Source organism: Sciurus vulgaris (assembly GCF_902686455.1).
Source record: "Sciurus vulgaris genome assembly, chromosome: 2".
NCBI classification, from domain to species: Eukaryota; Metazoa; Chordata; class Mammalia; order Rodentia; family Sciuridae; genus Sciurus; species Sciurus vulgaris.
In genome coordinates this window covers 34,122,253-34,139,153 of record NC_136462.1, presented here as the reverse complement: position 1 = coordinate 34,139,153, position 16,901 = coordinate 34,122,253, and the positions used below count along the sequence as shown (strand labels likewise).

Genomic DNA, 16,901 nt, shown 5'->3' with positions numbered 1-16,901 from the left:
TATCAGAACAGACCAGAGCCTCCCTGAAACCCACCCATCTGAAGGATGTGTGTTCAGATACTAGCCCCTGGTGAAGTGATAACAGAGTAAGGGAGTATCCACATACCTGATGACTGGAAGTACAATATGGTGAGTTTAAATCACAACATGACTCTTTTAGGAAGACTATTTTGTACTTTTCTGTGGACCTTCCCTCACCCATATGGCTTCCATACAGAAGTGGATAATGAATATTCAACTGCTGAAGGCTCTGAAAATGGCCCAAGGACCTCCCAGAAGGAGTACTTGGTCAAAGCCAAGGAGCTCATTTGACTGCTGCAGCAGGCAAGCTATTTTTCCAGAAAATCTTTTACAGATGGTCTGGGACTTAAGATAGTATGAAAGTCATATGCATTCAGTAGAGTGATGCTGGGTAATGGCACTGACCTGCAGCTCCTAGTTGGCCACAAGACCACAAGGGGAAACTACCATACTCTACTGTGTTCCACAGTTTAGGAATATTAAATACACTGGACTTAGGATATTTTTAACTTCTAGTGAGTTAAAGTCATAATCCCATTGTGTCCAGAAGTGTCTGTATGATGTTTGCAACAATGTAGATACAAGTTTTGGAGCTACAAATGAGATTTGCTGAATGCCGGACAAATGAGGTAACAGCTTACTAGTTTCATATAAACAACAGCAAAGTGTTCACAGCACATAAACTTGCCTCAAATTCTTTCTGTGTAGTGGCCTACTGGTTTTAAAACTGTTAATGCTTTTCAAGATAATCCAAATGTTTGGAAATAAAAAAATTTAAAAAATCACTCAGTGAGAAACCATAACTAAAGAACATTTATTTATTTTTCACTAAGACTTTATCTTGAGGACATAACTAAACTGTGTCACCACCCCCCACCCGATCTTGAAGGGTTAGTACAGTGAATGTTATAAAGCAGATATGAACAGTTCGAAGGACTGGAACCAACATAAACTGACAAAGAGCAACTGCAACCTAAATCGTCATAAAAATGTTTAAGTAAAAAAAAAAAAAAAAAAAAAAAAAAAAAAAAAACGAAAAAAAAAAAAGAAGAAAGAAAAAAGAAAAAAGGGGCAACGGGGGTTTCAGATTGAAAAGATCCTCAAAGACCCTCACATTTCATCTAATACATTCAATCTTGGCCAGAGTGTAACAAAATGGAAACAGGATTACTATAATACAAAACTTTCACTACAGCACGCTGTACACACCTGTGTTCCAAGCCCACCCCCAGCCCCCTAATGCTTCCAGCTCAATTATTTCCCAGCCTGTTGGGCCTGCCGACGAAGGAGCACGTAGATCTTCTCTTTGATCCAGTCTTTGTTATAAGGCTGGTATGTCTGGGTATCAGCTCGGTAACTGAGGAACAGAAAGGTCATAAGCAAAGTTATAGTGGTCAATTACTGACATGTGTTTAAAGCCTCAAATTATAACTGCCCAATGATGGCACTGATGTGCACATTCCCATATGTGATCTTAATGAAATGTTGAAAAAGTTGCTTATATAGCTGCTAAATTTTAACCAATATGAACTTCAGGTCACCTAGTATAATCTTATAATGAAAAAAGAAACCAAGGCCCAGAGCTGTTAAGTTAAATGCTCAATGTTACATTTCTACTTCTCAGCCTAGTACCACCAGAAACCATGTGTTCTTTCTCCCACATAGTTTCTATTTTTACAGTTCCTTTTGTGATTAAAAAACAAAACCAAACACTAGTATAAAGTTTAGATTTGCTAAATTTATTTTTGAATTAATTTAAGATTTAGGAATCTTAAAAAACATATTGGAAAAGAGTTCCTGTTGATTTTTTCCTGTATATTTTATTTTTTTTATGGTGCTGGGGATTGAACCCAGGGCCTCATGTATATGTCAGGCAAGCACTCTACCACTGAGCTACACCTCTGGTCCTCCCCTGCAAAAAGTAGTCACAGAAGGAAATCTAATAACCTATATTTTAGCATTTCTTTTGAAGATAAATAACACTAGATCTGGGTGCAGTGGTGCATACCTATAATTCCAGATACATGGGAGGCAAAAAGATCCTAAGTTTGAAGACAGTCTGGGAAACTTAACAAGATCCTGTCTCAAAAAAATTTAAAAAAGGGCTGGGGATGTGGCTCAGGTCCAGTTTCTCTGAGTTCTATCCCCCGTGCCACAAGAAAACAAATACTATGAGGCCTGTGGAAGAGAATTTTCAGAACACAAAGCAAGCTCCAAAAGCTCTCTTGACAGAAGAGAAGGGTGAAGGTGTGATGAACAGCACTAGCAGTAAAACTTCCATGGGACTCTGAATGTTTTCAGAGCCCATAGTACATTTAATAGCCAATTACTTCTTAAGATTACCTTGCAAGACTTGGAAAAAGAGAAACCTTCCAACTGACCTACAACTGAAATTTAGCTGTTAAGTAATACATTCTTCATATGAGTTCTCAACTACAGTTGTAGTATAAAAAAGCAGTAAGTCATCAGAGATAATACAAAGAAGTGTTTCAAAGCTGTGTGCACCACCTGGTGGGAACACTGCACAGCATCCCAGAGAGGTAAAAGACCTGGTTTGCTTTTAGGGGTTCATTTAGTTTGCCTAAGAAGATACCTTAGAGTTACCTTAGAAAAACAAAGTATTTGATTTATCAGTTATTACCTCATTTTAGCCAGAAGCTTCATTCTTCAATTTCTAAGTAAAAAATTATACCAATAAAAGTACTTATTAAGACTTTACCAAATACTAGGTATTGTTTTAAATGTGAATAACTCACTTCATCCTTTTTGTAATAACCCTGTTAGAAGGTACAATTATCATTATTTTTTCACAAGTGAGGAAACAAAGGCGCAAAGAAGTGAAGCAACTAAATAGCTAAGTGATGCTGGGCAAGTAAGACCTTTATGCTCCTAAAGCCGGAGTCCTCACTGTTAACTCACACACCAACTTTTGGCAAGGGAAACAAATTCCAAAGTAGGAATGCTTTATATAATAAACATCATATTTTTCCTCTGAATGATAAGGCCAGAACTGGTTTATTAAAAAATGCAGTTTTCTGATCTGTAAAATCCTTAATCAAATATAAAGAAATATTTGGTTTTCTCCTAAGCATCCTTGTTACAATGAGAACACTCTAAAAAGCGAGAATTTTTTTTTACTGTCGTCTGTTCAGGTTTCCTACCTAAATAAATCTAGTCTACTTTAGGGTGTGGAGAAGAGACTACAGTATTTATATTAACCTTGAAAAAGGATTCAAAAGGGACAGAATTTCTCAGAACCATCTCATCTGGGTGGGAGAGATTTAGACCATTCCATCCCATAATATCACTCCGGCAAGCTATTTTCCAGCTCATGAAATAGTAATAATGCCTTCTTTACAAAAGGCTGTCAGTTGATGGCTTTTAACTGGCACTCGAAAATGTGACAATTAAATGTTAAGTATATTAATAAAATTCCTAGCTGTTGGTACAAATGAATTTTTCGCCCACTGTTACAGTAAATGAATGTAGGCTCAAACAACGTGAGGGTCTGAGCCAAGAAATCAGCACTATCTCTGCTGACACCAGGTTGTTTTTCTGATTAGAAGCACCTTTTCATTACCTCAGTCAAGTTACATATTCCATTTTCTTCTATACTGTTTTTTAGTTTAATGATTTCTTTCTTGTGGTACTGATGATTCAACCTGGGTCTAGCATGCTAGGCAAGTTCTCTACCATTGAGCTGCACACCCCTAGCTCAATAATGCTTTAAATAAGGGATTTTGGGGAAAAGGATTTTAAGAAGTCCTGGGTTAGAGTGAGGCAGAAGGATTGAAAATTCGAGAACAGTCCTAGCAACTTAAGAGACACTCTCTCTTAAAATAAAGGGCTGGGAATGTAGCTCAGTGGTGGAGTGCTTGCCTATCATACACAAGGCCCTGGGTTTAATCCCCAATACTGCAAAAGAGAAAGAAAAGCTGGGTGCAGTGGCACATGCCTGTAATCCCAGTGGCTTAGGAGGCCGGGGCAGGAGGATCAAAAGTTCAAAGCCAGCCTCAGCAACGGTGAGGCACTAAGTAACTCAAGCGAGACCCTGTCTCTAAATAAAATACAAAAAAGGCCTGGAGATGTGGCTCAGTGGTTGAGTGTCCTTGAGTTCAATCCCCAAGACAAAAAAAAAAAAAGAGAGAGAGAAAGGGGGGAAAAAAAAGGTCCTAGCTCATGGCCACACAGTTTTCTTTTCATTTGTTCTTTTTAGATATGTAGACAGTAAAGTGTATTTTGACATATTATATATAGATAATTTTAATTATGATTCCATTCTTGTGGTTGTACATGATGTAGAGTTTCATTGGTAGTGTAGTCATACATGAACACAGGAAAGGTTTGTCCAATTCATTCTAATGTCTTGGTCAAACAAACAAACAAACAAACAAAAAACCTTTTTTTTTTTTTTTTTTTGGCTATACAAATTTAATAGAGGAAGGAATACAACAATTTTCAATCCCTGGTCTGAGAAGTAACAGTTCAAATTATCTTTGATTAAGAGGAGGAGGACCAATCTGGGTAATACACAGACCACATCTCAAAAGAAAAAAAAGGGGGGGGGGGGGAGGGCAAGATATGGGATATGAGCTTACAGGAAGTGTCACAACGGTAGGTGACCCCTTTGGAAATACTTCCTTTCTCTAGAATATCCAAATAACAAAAGGGATATAATCAAAGTCATGTGGGAAAAATGGTCTAAATCCTAAATTCAATTTTTAACATTAGAAACAGAAACATAACTTAAGCTACAACTTATAGCTTTTTAAAGAGATAATTAACTGCAGATTACCATGCATCTTATACCTAAACTACGTGAGCTGCAAAGAATTATCTAGGTAATAGTAATAACATCTTAGCATGCTAGATATGGTTTCTGGTTTACATTTAACAACACAGTTATGTCCTATCATGAATAACATGCTTGCAGAATGTCCTTTATAATCAGTATTTTACTTTGTGTGCTTTTTATATTGCCAAAAACCCTAAACATTTTTATTGGTTAACAGTACAATATAGCTGTTAAACTGAAATTCAAAAATTCATAAATTTGTGACAAATTTTACAGAACACAATAAAATCCTGTTCTGACTCCATCAATCTAGTTAAAAATGGAGTTCTTATTATATATCTGCTATTGATGTGTTAAGCACTTGGGCCTCATAAATTGTCTTGGGAAGTAGATTTAAGTAACTTTTACAAATGAGCCAGCACCATGGCTCATGCCAGTAATCCCAGCAACTCAAGAGTCTGAGGTAGGAGGATCATGAGTTCAAGGCCAGCCTCATCAATTTAGTGAGGGCTTCAGTAACTTGGTGAGACCCTGTCTCAAAATAAAATATAAAAAGAGCTAGGGATGTGGGTCATTGGCTAAGTGCCCCTGGGTTCAATTCCCAGTACCAATAAATAAATAATAAACAAATTTTACAAATGAGCAAACTAAGGTTTAGCAATGCTGAGTTAACTTGCCCAAAGGAGTTAACTAATGGTGCTAAGATTCAAATTCAGCTATGTTTAATTCAGAAACTCCAGTAAGCTCTTAACCACAGCTTCTCCCAGTGTGAGTAAAACAATCCTTAGCTTTAAATTACTTCCCATTTACTGGGAATGAGCACCAAAGTTCAGAGCATTAGGATTAGATAACTGACATCTGACTAAATGATGTCTTAAAAAATCATGCAGATAACTGTTAGTTTTTAAAAATCAACCAATAATTCAAAGATAGAAGGTTCTATATATGAACTCGTATTAAAGCCTTAAGTTCCAACTGAGGCATCTAGTCAGTTTTTAATTCCAAGTGTAAAAATTTCTCAACGTTAATACACTTAGGACAATTATAATCTTGAAGTTCATCAGTTATATAATTTCAAGATTTCTAATATAAGATCCTCCAAAATTTAGCATAAAGGTCTTTCACCTTTGTTTAGAGAATTTAGCTCTCTAAACAATTTACCAATCTTTTTTTGCGGTGCTGGGGATCGAACCCAGGGCCTTGTGCTTGCAAGACAAGTACTCTACCAACTGAGCTATCTCCCCAGCCCAGAATTTATCAATCATTTTAATAAACTGTGCTTCAAATCATATTATATGGATGACATGCAACCAATATTTACTCAGTGCTAACTATGTTTCAAATTCTATTCTAGATACTGGGGATATAGTAGTGAACAAAAACAGTTTCTTGTTCTTAAATTTTAGACAGTAAAAACACAAGTTATTGGTGATTTCATATCCAGTAGATGATTCTGCTGATACCTAGGCCCCTCAGTGCCTTGCACTCATTTTCAAACTTCTTATTTCCCTGCTCCTCCTTGACCAGATCCACAGACCTCATCATTATCAATCTCCCAATTTTGAGTATCTCATTCGCTCATCCTGCAGTAATGGTTCAGAAGTGCCTGTGGGTAGGTCCTATGTTTTCAATACTGCTCCCTCACATTCTATGCAGTAAGTTTTCTTACTTTCAGTCATCTTTTAGGATGACTGAATGTCATCCTAAAGTGCTTCCATTTTCCTCTGTAAAATGAGCTGTATTTACAGTTAGTTTCTCATTCACAAATGGTGAGAAGATTAAGTCATTCTCTAACACTTTATGCTCCTTAGTAATAATGGTGATAAGCAAATTATGACTATAAAACATTGTTATGACAAAAAGAAAAATATTTTAAAAAATCTGACAAATCACAGAGAATAGAAAACATAAGGATCTAAAAAAAAACTCATTCCAGTAAACCAAAATAAATATGTTTACACGAAATAGGATTAAAATTAAATTTCGATCCCATATATATTTAAGTTTTTAAAAAAAGAATAGTCTTAGTTTTAATTCAAAGCTAACTGCTTTAAGACAAAGACTGGAAGGTGTGGAGGCCTAAGAAAAAGATTAGGTATAAAAAAAATTAGGATATGAAATTTCTTAATTAGAAGTCTCTCTGCAATAGTAATGCTATCAATTAGCAAAGTTTTAAGACATCCCTGCACTTTTGGCATTGTTATCAATTTATGACCTATATGTAAGTGAAATAACTAGTATAAAGTATGCAAAATGCAAAGATAAATGTCAAACACACAGTGAACTCCCAATATAAACCACCTCAAACAGATGCACAATACAAAAATGCAAGTTAAAGATACGGTAGCTAATACTCACACAAGACAGCTGAGGTCTGCCAGATCATCGATGAAATCAAACAACTGACTGATATCGTATGTGATAGAGGGGCTGTTGGGATTCATTCTCTTCAGATGTTCTTCATACATTTTACAAACTCCTAAGTGAGGAGAAAAAAAACCAAGAACTTACAACTGCAAAAGATTATATAAGAGTAGTTCTTTATGTCGATATATTTCAGTAAAACTGAACTGGGAAAAGAATGGTAGATTGATCATTTTAATTACTGCCACTAGTAATTTTTTTCTTTTTGTGTGGTGTTGGGGATCGAACCCAGGGCCTTATGCTTGCAAGGCAAACACTCTAAAAACTGAGCTATCTCCCCGGCCCTGCCACTAGTAACTTTAAAAAAAACTTTTTTTTTTTAGTTGTAGATGGATACAATACCTTTATTTTGTTTATTTTTATGTGGTGCTGAGGATTGAAGACAGTGTCTCACACATGCCAGGCAAGCACTCTATGACTGAGCCACAGCACCAGACCATAACTTAATTTTTTATGTGGTGCTGAGGATCAAGCCCAGTGCCTCCCATGTGCAAGGCAGACATTCTACCACTGAGCTGCAGCCCTAGCCCCAGCCCCAGTAGTAACATTAAAAAAAAAAAAAAAAAAAAAAAAAAAATCCACTAGAATGTTGGTAGCCATTTTGTGCCTTAAGAATAAAATGATTACTTCAAACCACTGGAGCTAAATGGGCTTTAAAGGTTTGTCATCTGATGGTTCAAAAAAATGGTGACCTAGGTCTAAGGATGCAGCTCACTGGTAGAACACTTGCCTAGCATGTGTGGGTTTGATCTCTAGCATACACACACAAAAAAAGGGTAACACTGTGGTTTATAACATCAGATTATTCAGTAAGTCTTCCTAAGACCACGAAGTATGTAATGAAAAACACTATACATTGGAATGATGGGTGACAAATGACATTGGAATGATGGGTGACAAATGAGTATTTTGCCTTTGGATTTTGATGCAATTAAAAAAAAAAAACAAAAAAACAAAAAACCAAACAATAAAAATTGGTAATGAGGTTAAAGCTTGCTTACCCTAATTTTTTTTTTTTTGATACCCAAGGATTGAAGTCAGGGGTTCTCAACCACTAAGCCACTGAACCACACATCCGCAGACTGAGCCACACATCCCTAGCACTTTTTATTTTTTATTTTATACAAGGTCTCACTAAGTTGTTGAGGCTGGTCTTATTTAAACTTGCAATCTTCCTGTCTTAGCCTCCAGAGTCACTAGGATCATAGACATGTGCCACCACAACCAGCTTGAAGTTTCTCTTAATATGGTACTTAAGATTCTGGATGCTAGACTATAACAGACCTGAACTCCAGCTGTCTGTTTATAATCATGAAATCGTGGACAAATGACTCTACCCATAAATAAGCCTTACCTGTCAAAGGGAGACAACAATAGTCCCTCTTTTCACAGGGTTGGGAGGGTTATGTGAAATAATGCATATAAAGCATTAAAACATGTAATATACTTCTCAGTATTCCAAAATATAAAGATACTAAAATAAGCAAAATCACAATACTAACATAATTGTCTACAGAGCACATTATCTGGAAAGGACATAAAAACCAATAAAATAAATTCACTATTCGCCATAAAAAGGCACTGATTCATAGCTACCATTACACTTACTGGATGCTTTTCTGCTTAGATTAGGAAGAAGACTAAAGCATCTACTCTAGCCACTTCCATTCAACACTGTACTACATATTCAGCAAGGATGATTAGGCAAGAAAGAGAGAAACCAGGCATTTATATCTGCAAGAGAATAAGTACGACTATCTCTGTTGAACAGAACAACCTAAGGAAACCACCAAAAAAATCTATCAGAACCAACGAATAAGTGCAGCAAACTTATAGTTAAGATCAACATATGAGCTAGGCATAGTGGTGCATGCCTGTAATCCCAGTAGCTTGGGAGAATGAGACAGAAGATTGCAAGTTCAAAGTCAGCCTCAGCAACTTACTAAGGTACTACGCAACGAGGCAGCAAGACTCTGTCTCTAAATAAATAATATGTAAAAAAGGGCTGAGGATAGAGTTCAGGGTTAAGTGACCCTGGGGTTCAATCCCCAGTAGCAAAAACAAAACAAAAAAAACAACATATTAGAACCAACTGTATTTCTACACCTAACAATGAACAACCTGAAAATGAAATAAGGAAAACTCCACTTACAACAGTATAAAAAAGAATAACAGTTCTTGGGAGCAAATTTAATAAAAAAGAAGCACAAGACTTGTACATCAAAAACTACAAAATGTCACTGAAAGTAAAGACCTAAATAAAATTTAAAAAAGAGCTGGGAATGTAGGTTAGGGTAAGAGTGCTCACTTGGCATGTGTGAGCCCCTAGGGTTTCAATCCTCAGTACTGTAAAGGGAGGGGGGAGGAAAGAGGGGAGAGGGAGAGAGAAAGATGGTAATACTCCCCACAACTGACCTACATCGAGCTGCTTTTGGAGAGACTGACAAGTTGATCCTGAACTTGACATGGAAATTCAAGAGACTCAGGATAACCAAACTATTTCAAAAAAGAACAAAGTTCTGATTTAAGACTTATTACAAAATTATCATAATTGAGAGAGTGATACTAGCCCAAGGACAAACACACAGATCAATGGAACAGAAATGAGTCCAGAAACAAACCTTCACATTTATAGTCAACTGCCTTTCATTAACAGTGCCAAAAAAACTCAATGGATTAAGAATGGTCTTCAACAAACAGTGCTAACACAACTGAATAGTTACATACATGCAGAAGAATGAAGTTGGGTCTATTCCTCACACCATAAATAAATATTCATTCAAAATGAACCAGAGACCTAAAAGTAACTGGTAAAATGATAAAATGTCTTGGAAAGCTGGGCATGGTGGTGCACACCTGTAATCCCGGCAGCTTCGGAGCCTGAGGCAGAATTCAAGTTCAAAGCCAGCTTCAGCAAGTTGGCAAGGCCCTAAATAACTCAGCAAGACCCTGCATCAAAATAAAACATTTAAAAAAAAAAAAAAAACAAAAAAAACAAAAAGGGGGGGCTGGGATGTCACTCAATGGTGAAGCACCCTGGGTTCAATTCCTGGCATCAAAAAAAAAAAAGTCTTAGAAAAACTTTGATTAGACCAATGGTTTCTTAGATGACAAATCATAAATAATGAAAGAAAAAACACCTAAGTTGGACTTCATGAAATTAATTTCCATGTTGCAAAGGACACTATCAAGAAACTAAGACAAAAAAATCTTTGCAATACACATTATGTGATAAAGGTCTTGTATCCAAAATACATCAAGAACTTCTAAGATTCAATAATACACTCAATAAAAAAGTGGACAGAAGATCTGAACAGACACCTCACCAAAGAATCAGATGGCAAATAAGCATATTAAAAAAAATGTTCAACATCATACATTACTGGTCAACTCCACACACTCATTAGAATGGTTTAAGCCTGAAGTAATGATACCACCAAACACTGGCAAGGATGTAGAGTGAAAGGAACTCTCATTCATTTCTGGTGGGGACATGAAATGATATAGCCCCTTCGGAAGACAAGTCTGGTAGTTTCTTACCAAAACAAACATAGTCTTAACCACATGATTCAATAATCATGCTACTAGGTTTTTACCCAAATGAGCTGAAAATACATCCACAATAAACCCCCGCAACTTTAAAAGCAGCAACCAAGATGTTCTTAAATAGGTAAAAGGATAATCAAACTGATATATCCATACAATGGAATATTATTCAATGATAAAAAGAAACGAGCTATAAAACCATGAAAAAATATAGGTGAGGTCTGGGGTGGTAGCTCAGTGGTAGAGCACCTGCCTGGCACATTGGAGGCACTGGGTTTGATCCTCAGCATAGCACATAAATAAGTAAAATAAAGGTATTTTGTCCACCTACAATTAAAATTAACATGACATTTTGGAAATGGCAGAACTAGAGACAGTAAACTAAAGACAGTGGGTGCTAGTGGTTTGGAGGAAATTATAGATAGAACACCATATTTGCAGGGTAGCGTGTTTCTGTATGATAGCATAAGGCAGATACATGCTGTTATACATATAACAAAGTCTATAAAATGTTCAAACCAAAAAGTGAACCTTAGGGGTTGGGGTTTTGGCTCAGTGGTATAGCGTTTGCCTAAAATGCACGAGACACTGGGTTCAATTCTCGGCACCACAGACAAACAAATAAATAAATAAAAATGTCCATTGACAACTAAAAAAAATATAAAAAAATAAAGTGAACCCTAATGTGAACTGTGAATTTTAATGAATGTATCAATATTGGCTCACCAATTGCAACAAATGTATCACACTAATACAAAAGGTAGTAATAAGGGAAAGTGGAGAGGAGAAGGAAAGGGGGTCGTTGGAACTCTACTTTCCCATTTTTTTTTTTTTTTTTTTTAAATAAACCTGAAGCTGCTCTAAAAAGTCTTCATTTATAAAAATTTGGGGGTGGGGGGATTAGGGAGGAAAAGTTCTGGTTTACAGAAGAATATTAATATAAGAAAGAAAATAAACCAAGAAAATTACCATTTGACAATTGCTATGTGAGAACTGATTCAGTAATTCTGCTTTAACATTTTTAACTTTTTTTTTAAAAAATAGCACTGGGGATGGAACCCAGGATTGCATGCATGCTAGTTCAGTGCTTTATCACTGACATCACTGAATTACACCCTGGGCTCCTCATTTTTTAACTTTCTAAAATGGAAAATAAATCATTACTTCTAATTTTAATAAAGAGAAAAAAAAATAAAAGGAGCTATCAAATCATGACAAGACATGGAAGAACCCTAAATGCATATTGTTAGATGAAAGAAGCCAGCATGAAAAGGCTACATGAGATAATGAACCAGTACAATCAGCCCTTCATATACACAGATTTGGTATCCATGCGTTCAACTATGAATTGAAAACATCTGAAAAAAGAAATTGCATTTATATTGAACATACACTTTTCTTTGTCATCATTCTCTAAACAAAGTTTAACAAGTGTTTACACTGCATTTACACTACATGAAGTACTATAAATAATCTAAGAGATAATTTAAAGTATGCAGAAGGGTGTGTGTAGGTTACATGCAAATGCTACACCATTTTATGTAAGGGATTTAACACTTGCAGATTTTGGTAGCTGTGAAGGGATCCTGGACCATCACAAGAACACTACAAGAACACTAAGGAAAGACTTTCTAAAAAAGGCAAAACTATGGCGACAATAATAAGACCACTGGTTGTCAGCGATCTGGAGAGTGGGTTAGTGAAGAATGAACAGGTAGGGCACAGGTAATTTTTAGGGCTGCAAAAGTATTTCATATGATCCTATAATGGTGAATCCGTGACCTCATGAATTTGGCAAAATCTATAAAACTGTACTATGTAAAGAATAAACTCCAATGTAAACTATGGACTTTAGTTTGCTTCCTAAAAGATACTGATTACAAGTATTTTTTCTCACGTAATACTCATTATTGGTTTTACATGACAGATTTTAGGTATAATCCAGTTAGTTTTGACTTGTGAATATCCAATCCATGTACTCTAATGCTTTACTGAGTAAAGAAACATTAAAGGCTAATAGTTCCCTTCAGGTGATGTCAGTTATCAAATGGTTAATAAACTATGTTGATTTGGTTTCTTTAGCCTTTACTCTCTAAGCTATTGTTTATTTTCTAACAAAGTCTGATGGACTGTAATCAAATCTAAACAGCTTTTAATGTTTGTTTAATGGACAGGCTACTGGGTTCAGAGGCCAACCCCAGAGCCTGCCTTAACCACTCTATGGTGGGGATATCTGTATTTATGTAATGCAATATAACAAAATAATGATAATAAAAATTCACAAAACAATAAGCTTGATTTAAAACAGTAAAGTAATATTTACAGCAAAGAAAACACAGTATATACATTTAAATGTATGAAAAATCCAACAAATACAGTCTACTCTAATATTTACTTCCCCTACTCAAATTAACAATTCAAGTAATCTAGAGGCAAAAGTCCAGTTCCCAAATGAGACATATTTTAATAAAGAATGTCAGGGTGGGACAAAACTCTCAAAGATTTTTACTCCTTGATTAGGATTACACTTACCTTCCATGCATTCATTCACAGACTCATAGTCAGCGTAAGTTCTGCCCTCCGGCCTCTTGGTTGGCTGTACCAGCAAAATGGTGTGAGACTATAGGGGAAAAAGCAATTACAATATAAGTTTCTGACTTGCATTTGAGAAATTCACAGTACAACACAGAATTCCCATTTGTGATTGTCAGACAATACATGATTGTCAGTTCTTAAAATGTAATTGATCCAGTTGTTCATCCTACAATATTTAGGCCTTGGCCCAAGTGTGGTATTAACAGCTGCATTCACATCTCTCCTATAAAGTCTCCTAAGGGACTAAGGTCTCTGAGTCCTTAATGACTCTTTCTCAAAGGCAGAGTTCACTTACTGCCTGTAGGTACTCAGCAAAAGCTCCTTTGTACTGCCTTTTCTTTGATACCTTTTCTTTCCAACTAAATTATAAACCTACTAAGGTTTTCTGACTCCACTGGTCACTTTTTATCTTCAGCTCTATTGAGTCCCTAATAAAAACTCAGAAAAAGAAAAATCATTCCAAGCACTTTATCACCAATGTTCTTTTTCCAACTTTAGCACAATGGTGGAGTAGTATTTTATACAGGGGTTATACTCTAACATCAAGGCATAAGACAAAATTGGTTGTATAAAATTAGTACTGCCCTAAAAAAATCCATTAAACTGTTCGCCTGGTAGATGACTTGCCTTCAGGAGCTTACAGCAAAATCATTTGTCTTTAACACTAGATTCATGAAACTGTTAGACTAATTTAAAACAGTAAGAAATATGAATATGCCTGAAGAACAGCAGATAGATTTATGGCTTTCCTCTCACATTCACCAGGTAACATGGTTTTTGTTGGTGGGTCAATTTCAGGGTTTCTCATTTCCAACTCTATTACATTTTGGGATAGATGATTCTCTGGGTATTGTTGGATATTTAAGAGCATCCCTGGCCTATCCCCACTAGATATGACAAATACTTTCCCCCTCAAGTTGTGAAATCCAAAAATATTTCTAGATATTGCCAAATGTCCCTGGGGGTTGGGAGAATATTGCTCAGTTGAGAATTACTACGTTTATTGAGATTATCCCCCTGTACATTTTTTTTTTTTGCCATGCACGTAAAGTTGATAAATAAAATACTAAAATAAAGCTCTGGGTTCACTTGCCTAGCATGCGAGAGTGGAGATGGCTGGGGGGATTTCTGTATCATTTGCCACACTATAGCACTCTTGCAACAGGGCTTGACCTATACCCTAGCTATACCACTTGCTACTATATTCATTTTGTTCTAATTCTAATGCAAATTAAAGACTAATTTATTTGAAAGAGTAACACATAGAAATAGTTACATGGTATATTGCTTTTCCTATCTAGTCTTAAAATGAACCAGTGTGCAAAGTTTACTATTTTCGGTATAGTCCCTCAAATAAAAGGATTAAAAACTACTATGAGCAGGGTGCAGTGGTGCACGCCTATAATCCCAGAGGCTCAGGAGGCTGAGGTAAAGAGGATGGAGAGTTCAAAGCCAGTCTCAGCAACATGAAGCATTAAGTCATTCAGTGAGACCCTGTCTCTAAATAAAATACAAAATAGTGCTGGGGATGTGGCTCAGTGGTCTGTGTCCCTAAATTCAACCCTCGGTACCACCTTCCCCATCCCCATCCCCAAAAAAACTATGATGAAATGTGACTAAATTTTAAAAACTGTAGTCAAAATGTCATTTTTTTTTTTTTTTTTTTTTTTTTTTTTTTTAAGCAGCAGTGTTTTCCTATTAACAATTTTTGAAGATCATACATAATACCTCCCAAACCACTTTTGGTCTCTTTGGCTTACTGGTTTTCTTCCTTCTGGACAGAATTGATCCTTGACTTTCTTATGAACCTTTCTCAAGGAAATGACCAAAAATATGAGCTTTTTTTTTTTTTTTGATAAGAGACTGTAAAACGCAAATCAGGAAAAAGTTAATGCAAAATTTCCTTAATAGAAACCTAATTCTGATTACAAAAAAGCAGTTATTCAGTCCGATGAACAGTTAATCTGGCTTTGAAAAGCAAAGTCCCACACACATGAACCCTAAAGAGATATCTAAGGGACTAAGGTCTCTGAGTCCTTAATGACTCCTTCTCAAAAGTGGAGTTCACTTATTGCCTGTAGGTACTCAGTAAAGCTTCTTTGTACTTTTTCTTGGGTACCTTTTCTTTCCAACTAAATTATAAACCTATTGTTGTTGCAGAAATATTACAATACATACAGTTTGCTAATTAGTTTCGAATGCTTTCCCCAAAGTTAAAACAAACCGAAAAAAAAAAAGCTGTCGCTGACAATTGTCCAATAAAAGTGGATTGATATTAGTTACTGTCACTTTCTCAGAATTAAAATATTTTAATACAATACCAAATAGTGAAATACAGGTAGAGAAAGAAGGAAACTCAGGTAGAATGACTCAGTCAAGGTCACACTGCTAGTTATGGCAAAATAGGAACTAAAACCTGGCCTTCAATTTGTAGTCCTCCTTTGACGCCTATGCTGGGTCAAACCCTGAAAAAACTCAGAAAAGTACAACTTAAAAAAGTTAACTCGTAATAGTTGCAGCAACTAGAAAAGAAAAGGGTAAGTGTAGAATAATTCCGAGTCCCTGTAATCCCTGTAGGCATTTCTCTTTTGATTTAAAAACAAAACAAACGAAAAACCCACCCACTCTACTATCACCCCAATCAGATTCTAAAAGGCCTGAACCCCAGGCTGAGCCTATCTTTTCAGATTCTGGCCCAGAGAAAATAAATAAGTGCAAGAACGGGATTGCAGTTGACTGAAACACTAAATGATGCACCTAGAGATCTTAGAAAAAAAAAATTATTATTATTATTTTTTTAAAGGCCAGGAAAGTGCAGGAAAACAAAAGGGAATGGCTGAAGAAGCACACTACAAAGCAAGTACGACCCCGCCTGGCCCACACGCGGGGTACAGGAAGCTGACAAATCTGTCAGTTTCGGAAACACCCCTCGGCCATTGTTCCTACAGCAGGCTTGAGTATTTGGAGGCAAAGAACACCATCCCCAGGCCTTCCTCCACCAACTAGCACTCGGGAGAAGGCGCACTCTCAGGCCCACTGCACGCCTCGACCCAACCAACAGGCGGGCGCGCCACGGCAAGGCGGACCCGGGTGCGGGGCCTAAAGCCAGGCCCGGCGTCTCCGCGGCGGGAAGAGGAAGAAGGGTCGACCCACGAACTGCAGGGGTCGGGAACAGCACGCTGGCGAAAAATGGTTGGGGGCGGAAAGGATAGAAAGATATACGGGCAGAGATTGCCCCGAAGGCTGGGGGGTCGGGTGGCCGCTGAGGCCTTTCTCACCATCGCGCCAAACTCTTTCTTGCTGCAGCCGCTGCCGATACCGCCGCCGCACACGAGCTCAGCCACAACGCCGCCAACAGCCAATCCCCGCGAGAGGAGCCACAGGAAGTCGTCGGAAGAGCGACGCAAAAAAGCCTTTTGGACCATAGAGGTGCACTCATTTCCGGCAGCTAGAGCAGATATTGACGCTGCTTCAGCCATCTTTTATAAGGGCGATGAACTACGTAAGGGAAAGTTTCGGA

At 36.9% G+C, this 16,901-nt stretch overlaps 1 protein-coding gene across 1 annotated transcript; it reads right to left on the bottom strand.

The window, feature by feature from the left end:
• Positions 1–816: 816 nt before the first annotated feature.
• On the bottom strand, positions 817–16,875 carry ERH (ERH mRNA splicing and mitosis factor). Its single transcript, XM_079127189.1, has 4 exons — positions 16,660–16,875; positions 13,319–13,406; positions 7,175–7,295; positions 817–1,378 (listed from the first exon to the last, which is right to left on the bottom strand). Exons 1-4 carry the CDS (start codon positions 16,858–16,860, stop codon positions 1,276–1,278), a joined length of 513 nt encoding a protein of 170 aa, XP_078983315.1. The 5' UTR covers positions 16,861–16,875; the 3' UTR covers positions 817–1,275.
• Between the last annotated feature and the right edge of the window lie 26 nt (positions 16,876–16,901).

Coding starts and splice junctions, on each gene's coding strand:
- ERH (XM_079127189.1), bottom strand. CDS start 16,860: ATGGCTGAAGCAGCGTCAATATCTGCTCTAGCTGCCGGAAATGAGTGC. Junction 7,296..13,318: donor TGTGAATGAATGCATGGAAG/GTAAGTGTAATC, acceptor CTCCTCACTTAG/GAGTTTGTAAAATGTATGAA. Junction 1,379..7,174: donor GCAGACCTCAGCTGTCTTGT/GTGAGTATTAGC, acceptor TCTGTTCCTCAG/TTACCGAGCTGATACCCAGA.